The sequence below is a fragment of the Hydra vulgaris genome, chromosome 15 (genome assembly GCF_038396675.1).
Source record: "Hydra vulgaris chromosome 15, alternate assembly HydraT2T_AEP".
Lineage (NCBI taxonomy): Eukaryota > Metazoa > Cnidaria > Hydrozoa > Anthoathecata > Hydridae > Hydra > Hydra vulgaris.
In genome coordinates, this window is record NC_088934.1 from 31681799 (window position 1) to 31691733 (window position 9935).

General features: G+C 24.2%; 1 protein-coding gene across 1 annotated transcript; it reads right to left on the minus strand.

Annotated features, from left to right (window-relative positions):
• Positions 1-8965: 8965 nt before the first annotated feature.
• On the minus strand, positions 8966-9472 carry LOC136091880 (deoxyuridine 5'-triphosphate nucleotidohydrolase-like). Its single transcript, XM_065819594.1, has one exon. It carries the CDS (start codon positions 9470-9472, stop codon positions 8966-8968), a length of 507 nt encoding a protein of 168 aa, XP_065675666.1.
• Positions 9473-9935: the final 463 nt, after the last annotated feature.

Sequence of the window (9935 nt, forward strand, 5' to 3'; positions counted from 1 at the left end):
GCACTTTCGTAAACCACTTTTAATAATTCTGTAAGGGTACTTTTATATTGTGATTTTAATTTAGAATGCAACAAACAAATTTTGGTGTTACTTTTGTTAACTGCAAAAATTTTAAAATGTTAATACGATCAAAAATTTTCGTAAGCAAAACAATGACACAAATCAATTAAAGTTTAAAATGACATATTTTTAGATTTTTCTTTTAAATGTTGTAAAACGTTTTTCCAAACTAGATTATTTTGCTCCTCTTGATCTTCAAAAAGAAGTTGTAAAATATTTTCTTCAGAATATAAATCAGTAGCATTTTTTTCCAACACTTTTATATTCCATTCTTTAATGGTGCACACATTCCATTGACGAATCAACAAAGAAATGAGAAAAGCAGAATAAAAACATAATCCTGGTTCAAACAAAATACTATAATCTAAAAACATTTTTCTTTTTTGTTCATAAAAGAGTTTAGTATAAGATAAACCTTTTAATGAATTTTGCCATTGTGTTATAGAATGAGGTCTATACCATTCACCAAACCATTCGTCAATTTCTCTCCTCTTTTGTTGTTTTTTTTCGTGATTTGTTTTGCAGTGTTTTTTCTTTTTTTGAATTTGTTCATCTTTGCTTTTCCTTCGTTGTTTTAATGTTTCTTTATTTTTTTCGTAATAGGTTTTTTTGTGTTTTTTCTTTTTTTCAATTTTTTCATCTGTCGTGAGCATTTTTCTTTCAAAACCAGAAATTCGAAATTTCGTAATTTCATCATTATTCTTTCTGTTAAATTGGATAGAGTTTTAATTCTAATATTACATAATCGTATCAACCTCCATCCGCTATCGTTTTCTAAAATATTAAAAACAGCTCCACATTGGCATCTTGAATAAAACGTAAATTAGTCGGTCCTTCTTAAGGTTTTATAAAATAAACAGGTGAATTGTAACAACGTTTCATTATTTTACAATAACCATTTTTAATAGATTTGCAACACAAAGTAACAATATTATAACCTATTAAGAAATTTTGAAACAAGTCACCAAAATGAATACTGTTTTTTGTTCGACGTGATAAACAATTTCATCAGGACTCTGAGTTTCTGAATAAAGTTGTGATTCTTCCACAATATCTTCATCTTTATAATCATCTTTAATGTAAAAAAAATGTTTATTGTATATACTGTTATTACTAAATTTAGTTTCCTCAGTTTGATATTCAAATTTCATTTTATTATCTAAAAAAAATTTTACATGTATTTTTTATAAAATTCCAAAACATCAGAATCAACAGTAATACTATAAATATTTTTAGTAATTCTAATTTATTATTAATAATTATAAATATATTATTAATATTACAAACTCGTGACAAAGAAACATAATAAAGACTATTAATAAAAGCCTTTAAATTAAATTGAACAACTGCTTTATTCATTGTACTTCCTTGAGCTTTATGAACAGTAAAAGAAAAAGCTAATTTTAAAGGTAAATCAAATCTTGAGCCTACCACAGAATAAGAGCAATCTAAAATTTCTTCTTTGACACATTCAATTTTGACTTCTTTTTTATTCATTCTCACCCAAACTGCATTATTTTCTATTAAAATGACGGTACCAATACTACCATTACACAAACCTTCTTCTACATTAATATTTCTCACAAGCTTAAATATTTTAAGATAAACAGCTGCTAGAATTTGAAACGAACATTGAATATTTGGATTTATAATAGCATCTTTAGCATAAAACCAATATCCTTCTTGTTTTATAGTTTCCATTTCTTCATTGTTTTAACAATCGACTTCAATATTTCTAAAAAATAATCACGTATATTTAGTGTTTAAATTTTCATCTTTTTCAAAACAACTCATCATAAAATATTCAATAGTTTGGTCTGAAACTTGACCAAAACGTATTTCATTTAAAGCTCGAAAAAATTGCTCATCTTCTTTTTGTCTAAAACATTGAGTTAAAACCAAAACTTCCGTCATGTATTGTTGCAAAATTTTAGATTTAAAAACAAATTCTCCTTTTATTAGGTGGTAATTGAAAAAAATCACCACAAGCAATAACTTGTATACCACCAAATAATTCATCATAACATTGTTTAATTTCACAAGCTATTAAATGTAATAAATCAAATGTTTGAGCGTTAATCATCGAAATATTATCAATAATTGAAACATCAGTTTCCAACCACGTTTTTTTAATATCTGGATGCAAATGACGTTTATAATAATCTGAACTTTTAACACTAGTTTCTATACCAGCAAAAGCATGTATTGTGACACCATTTATCAAATAAGCAAATAAAATTTTCCTGTACTCGCAGTAATATGTATTGTTTTATAAATTTGTACACTTTGTGCAATTTCGTTAACAATATAACTTTTTCCACAACCGGCACCACCAGTAATAAAAAAAACTCTTTCCTTCATCAAGCCATTGAAGTGCTTTTTGTTGTTGCAAAGGTAACATTTTTTTATTATTTCACTGAAAAAAAAATTACAAAACATTTTATTTTGAATAAAAGTACATACAAGTAAAGAATAACAATAAAATAAGTTCATAATTCAAGTTCATTTGTAATTTAAACAAAATGTCACTATTATTCTCATTCAACAAAAATTTCAAAGATGATATTTCATCGTCATTAAAGTTTCGTTTTCTAAATGATATTTTTGATTATTTTCCAAAACCAAAGAATTTATATTTAATATTTTCTCCAACATTTTTTTATTTATGTTATTCATCTAAAAAAAAATTATTTTGAATATAAATATATTACAGCATATTTTATAAAAAATATCATATATATAATGTTCCTATCGATAAGTTTTTCCAATTTAGTTGAAAAATTTTTTTTGTTCCCATTAGCAAGTAAAAAAAATTTAATAGCTAATACTTCGTCGTCGTTCAATACATGTTTTTGTTCGTTATGATTGTTTAATAATTCCAATATCTTTTTATTATCACTTTCCTTTATTTTGTTCATCTTAAAAAATTACATACAATCAATATACTGAATCAAAACATTTCTCACAATATATAAATTAACAACTTTCCCCATAAGAGTATCTATATTCATGACAATCTTCACATTCATTTAAATAATGTTTACAATTTTCAATTTCTAGACATTTTTACTTTACATGATTTAATAAATCTTCTTTAGATCACATTTTATAAAAATTATAAAAACTTTCAAAATTCAAATTTAAATAAACATGATACTGAATTTTAATATATTGAAACACCATCAAAATCAATATAAAAGGTATCCTTTTCATTTCTTCATTAAAAAATCCATCCCACTTGTATTTCAAATACCATTTACAACGTCGACATAAAATTTGTCTTGAGTTAATTGCATGCTCTCGAATTTCTTCCAAAGTAGCTGGGTTATCTTGATTAAATTTGTATATGCTTTCCATCAAAAAATCTAAATCATTTTCTGTTAGTTCCATTTTATTATGTAATCTAAAAAAAATATAAAATTACAATTTTTTCAAATTTTTTCCCATTTATCAAAAAAAGAGCGATGCATTCCAACATTATCTTTAATCGTTTTACAATTTAAAAACATATTGTTCTTTTTACATGGACACAATGCCAAACTCAAAACTTCCTTTTTAGCATGTACAAAATTGTTTATTAACAAATCTTCTGACACACCCAATTTTTTTGCTGCCAACATTATATTATTTTCCATTTTTATGTAATCTAAAAAAAATATTGTTTTTAAAAACATTTATTATTATATATACAAAAAAATTCAATATAAAAAAATATAAAAATTTTTTATTCTTCAATATAATCATAACAAATTTTTTTATTCATCGAAATATAAAAAATGTTTATATGTTCTTTCATAATCGTTATATTCCGAACGTATTATCTGAAATCTGTTCTTTTTACATTTAAAACACATATTGATGGGTTCACAAGGACACGATACCAAACAAAAAATTTCATCTTTATATGTATAAGTTTTTTTTAATAATTTTTCAGACAAACTCAATTTTTTAGATGCTAACATTATATAGTTTTCCATTTTTTTAATGTAATCTAAAAAAAATTTATTTTTAAAAATATAAAATTTACAATTATTTTGTAATTTTCATTTGAAATTTCTTTACAAAATCGTTGACATAAATATATTTTTTTAAATTTTCATGTATTTCTCGACAACTAGCAGATGCTTGAAAATCTTCAAGTTCTTGAATAGTTTCACATGGAATAGAAGTACAAATGGTGCACTCGTTTGTTGAAAGCATTTTACTTTTTAATTCATCACTTGGATCAGAATTTGCAACATAATCTAAAAAATCATCAAAATCGAGACCTTTCTTGGCTAGTTCTCTATTGAGATCAAATTCTTCTAAAGTTCTAACGTAATCATCACTGTAACTTATAACAAATTCTTTGATTGCAGCATACTCAACAAAATCTTTACTAGAATCAAATTTTTCAAAGGTTGACATTTTTTCACTAATCTAAAGAAAAAAATTCATTTTTATAAAATATAAAATTACAAAAAATAATTTTAATTTGTTTTATCCATTTGATATTTTTTTATCAAATCATTCTCCAATATAAATCTTTTAAGTTGGTCAAATTTTTCTTCACAACTAACACACGGTTCTCCTCTACATTTTGTACATGATTCCATAGAAAGCATAAGTTTTTCTATTTCTCCATTAAATTCTGCAACGTAATTTAATAATTCGTCCAAATTGACATCACCATCGAGAAGATCATCAAATGAATCCATATAAAAATTGTAATTTGTTTCTGACATTTTAGTATGTAATCTAAAAAAAATACATATTTTAAAAAATTCTACCAAAAAAACTTTATCCAAAAACTCTTCTTAATTCAACATAAATATGACAAGCATTTAAATTACAATGTACACATATAGGAGAACAATCACATTGAGCTATTTTACATAAAGCTTTATAAACAAAATCAGGTGTTTTACAAATAACTTGAAGTAATGTTTTTGTAGTCCCTATATTTTTGCTACTTTTTCACACATTTCAGAAGCCTGTTCACTTATACACCAACCTAAAAATAATAATTCACCCAAACTTTCTAATAAATATTCTTTTTCATTTTTAAAAGTTTTTTCTTTTAAATTTTAACAACTCGTAGTATTTCAGGTTTGATTTGTCGCACTTGTTTTACAAATTTGTCAAATTCTTCTTGAGACATTTCTTTATGATGATAATCTTCCGAACAGCCCCATTTAGCTAAATCTTTACGAACTTTATTGTAAATATCAACTCCCAGTACATCAGACCCATGTCTACGATTTTATCATCGACAATCTTAAAAAAATCTTTAGAATTCAAATAAGTTAGTTTTGTAAAATGTTGAAGAACATTATTGCAAATATCAATATCTTCAATAATACCAAAGCTTCCATCTTTATTTTTAACAATTTCGCATTCGTAAACCACAACCATTTTTTTATTATGTAACCTAAAAAAATTTAAAAAAAATAATTACAAAAAAAAATTTATAATATTGTATAATTTTCAAACAATTGAAGTACAATTTCTTTAATATTTTCTTTGTGAATATATTGTTCAACGAAATCATATATTCCTTTGCAAGATCCACAAAGACTAACGCCAGTACAAGTTTCTATCGAACAAGATTCTGCTTTATCCAATAACTTTTCTATCATTTGAGTTTGATCATGAATAGCAGCTGATTTTAATAAAAGTTGTGTGATGAGATTATCGACATGAAATTTAAAGTTTGACATTTTATTATGTAATCTAAAAAATACAATAAAAAAATTTCGGTGTAATAAAAGAGTCGGTGGCATCAAGGAGTTTTTGAATATTATTCATTAATGTTTTAAGTTCCGATAACACACCCGTTATTTCTTTAAAACGTTTTTTACATTCTAAACATGAGTTTTTTCACATTCACAAAGTTCTAAATAATCAGCAGCTGAAAGTTCTTCTTTTGAAAGTTCTTCCTTTGAAAGTTCTTGTTCTAAAAGTTCTTCTTCTGAAAGTTCTTCTTCTGAAAATTCTTGTTCTAAAAGTTCTTCTTCTGAAAGTTCTTCTTTTGTATCTGTTTCATTTTCTATTTTTTATTATGTAATCTAAAAGAAAAATATAATCAAAAAAATTCAATCAAAAAAAGTACACAAATATTCCATTGTTATTAAAAACGAACTCTGTAATTCTTCACGAACTAATAACATTTTATAATTTTCACTCTTCAAATAAAAATATTTCATGATTTCTCTATTAAACTGAGGAACATATTTTTCAATAAAATCAAACATGCATTTGTCTCTCATTATTAGTTTCTCTTTCTTATATTCAATCTTTTTTTTCAAATACTCGATATCTTTTTCATTTTGAGTGAATAATTTGTATAGTGCTTGAATATAAGCGTATACAGTTTTTTCTTTAAAACCATATTTCTCAGAACCTTTTCGAATTACTTTATGCATTTCCTTATTGGCTTCTTTTACTCCATCACCATTGATATCCAAACTTTTATCAAAATGAACAGCATAACTACCATATTTAATAAAATATTATACTTTTCGATATTCATAAGCCATATAAGGAATGCATTTATCGAGCTTAACGTAAATATTTGAAACATGCTTTCCATATTCGTGAAACAATTCCAATTTTTTAATTAGTTAGCCTAAAAAAATACAAAGTTTAAAGTACTAAGTTAAAAAAAATATTTTTACTCATTAAAAATATTTATAGAAGTAGTCACAAAAATAATTTCTAATTGTTTTTTTTTTAACAATAATCTTTCTTCATGATTTGAAATATACATAAAATCTTTCATATCCACATTTGATTTCGTATAAGAGAACATGACTTCGTCTCTTCTTGCATTTCTTCTTTTTCTTTTGTGACGATAAATTTGTCTTCATCAATTGCATTATTGCAAATGACAATCATGAAATTTAACATTTCAAATAAAAAAATTACGTAAATTGAGATTATTTTTCATCTGCTCAGTATTTTTATTTATAATTTGTGTTAATTTTTCAAATTCTCCCAATATTCCATCTTAACGATCATCTTTGGTTAAAAATTCATCAATGATAACAAAATAAAAATACAATACAGGTGATAATAATTCCAAATTTCCCACAATTTCTTTTCAGAATGATGTAGTTTGCAAAATTTGTCAAACCCTTGAATGCGATATTCGGTCCAATTTTCATTATTCATTTTTTAATTAGTTGTCTAAAAAAAATTATAAAAAAATTAAACAGATAAATGATTAAATTCGTATACTAAATCTTCATTACATTTAATATGTTTATAAGCAAAAGTTATTAATTCTGAAAAAAAATTTTCTATAAATTTTAAATCTGTTAAATATATTTGAATAGTATTATCCTCATCTATTATATTAAATGAAAATAACATATTTTTAATTTCATTTTCTGTAATTTCACATTGTTGACGAATATCATCAAAAACAACCAAATATAAACACAATGAAATAGTTTGATGAACAGTTCCAATAGTTTAATAAAATTTCATTTTCACTTCAATCATTTTATAAAGTGCATCACTAAATAAAACAGCTTAACAGTTTTCTGCAAAAGCAAGTATTGTTTCTAAACGAGTATGTTAATCGAAATCTAGTTTTTGAATGTCATTCCAAGCGCTCCAACTAACATAATGTTTGTCTTTATTCATTTTTTTATTAGTTAATCTAAAAAAAATTAAATAGATAAATGTTTAAAATCATATTGCAAATCGTGATTACATTTAATATGTTCATAACTAAAAGTTAACAATTCTGAAAATTTTTCTGAAATAGCTTGTAAATTCATAATATAATTATAAATACAACTATTCTTTTCCATTTCATTCATACCCTCAATGAAAATACTTTCTATATTATCCATAAATAATTTTCTCTACTAGCACAATCGAGCTGAATTTTAGAAAAAAAATCCAAATAGCAATCTAGATTATTTATAGACATTACTTGTATTGATTGCATAAAACAACTCTTTATATCATTAACAACTTTAATTACATTACTAAATGAGTTTATATGACGCTTGTTAAGAAAACCCAATATACTTGTTAAACGAATATATTGTCCTTCATCATGTTGTAAAATAGTATCCCAAGCAAATTTTGTAGGCCAATCCATTTTTATTAATTTTCTAAAAAGTTACAAAATTATTTAAACTTTGTTTTTTAGAAAAAATAAAAAAAATTCTACCTTATCCGTGACGTAAAGCGAGTTCAATAAAACAGAGAAAACATTTTTCCACAATATAATAGATAAATAAAACACCAAATGTTCCACATAATATAGCAAACATTATTAGTTGACTAAAAATAAAAAAATTACTTAATTTTACATTTGATATACAAATTATTTTCAATTAAATAATCGTCAATATCTGCTGTCTTTATAAAGTTACAATAACCATAACCAACATTTTCTTGATCTTTGACTGGTCGTTGAAAAGATACATTGTTTTCAGTCAAAAAACTTTTTTTTGTTTGTTTGCCATGAGGACCGCATAATTTAAAAGTAATAACACGATTTATAAAAGGCCATTTTAAAACTGCATCGTAAGGTGTAGATCTCATCATTATATATAATCCAATTTCTTCTTCTTCATCATTATCGCATTTCATGTTGATATTGATTTTCAATAAAAATTGATAATTTTTATAGTAAAAAGGAACACTATAATGAGCTTTGCTTTCTTTTTTTAACAGCTCCTTAAAATTTTAAAAATTCCATATTTTGCTACCATGACCGTTTTTATTACACATTTCTTCTAATATAGATACTCGAAAATCTAAATTCGTTATTTTCTCATTATATAATCCATTCAATAAAATACTCGGATTGTCTGTGTAAATAGTAAACGAAGTTGTGCCAGCCATATTTTTTTACTAATCTAAAAAATAAAAACAATTATAAAAAAAATGTTACAAAACAAATTTATTTTCCAGTGGAACCAAAACCGCCATTTCTTTCTACATCTTTAATCATTGACATTTTCACTTGTCGACAACAACAACCATCAATTTCTGTTACATTTTTTACAGCTTTAAACATTTTCACAAATCCCATCTGAGCAACAGCGTCACCACGTTTAATAATATAATTATCTTCCGAATAAATTATCAATAGGACTTTAATTTCCTCTTTATAATCACCATCTATTATTCCTGGAGCATTCAACACCACAACACCATTTTTGTAGGCTATACCTGATTTTAAATATATATGACCTGCTAAATTTGAATCTATTTTATCAATATACACTCCAGTACTTATTAAAATACGTTGTTGTGGTTGTAGTATATAATCCTTTGCGCTTCTTAGATCAAAACAAGCACTCTTTTTTGTTTCATAAAAAGACCATTCATGAATATCTGTACTTTGGAGTGTTTTTAATTCTTTTACATCATAAAGAGACCATTGATCATCTTTTATTTTAATCATCTAAAAAAAATTTTAGATACATACATTGTGCTTTTTTTCTAAAGAATAAACTACATGTTCACTTTTTTCCTTATGAGAAACAATACAATTTTTACAAAAACTTAGTTTACAAAAAAACAATTAAAACAAAACAAATATTTTTTTTCAGAAAGTTCGCAATAACCAAACCAATAATAATAAACTTCAAATTGTTCCAAATCATTTTTGTTTAAAGGTCTATTAAAAAGTTCATTATAAAGTTCATTAAAAGTTTCAATATAAGGTAATAACGTTACATTTGTAATAAATTCGGTATCTAACCACATATTTAAAAATAAATCGTCTATATTTTTTACTAATAATTTTCTATCGTGTTTTTCTACAACTAATGACTTTTCTAATTAAATATCACGATTAAAATGTTTGTATTTTAATTTTACAATTTGCAATCTTGTGTTTTCATAATAACTATTTTCTTCCTTTT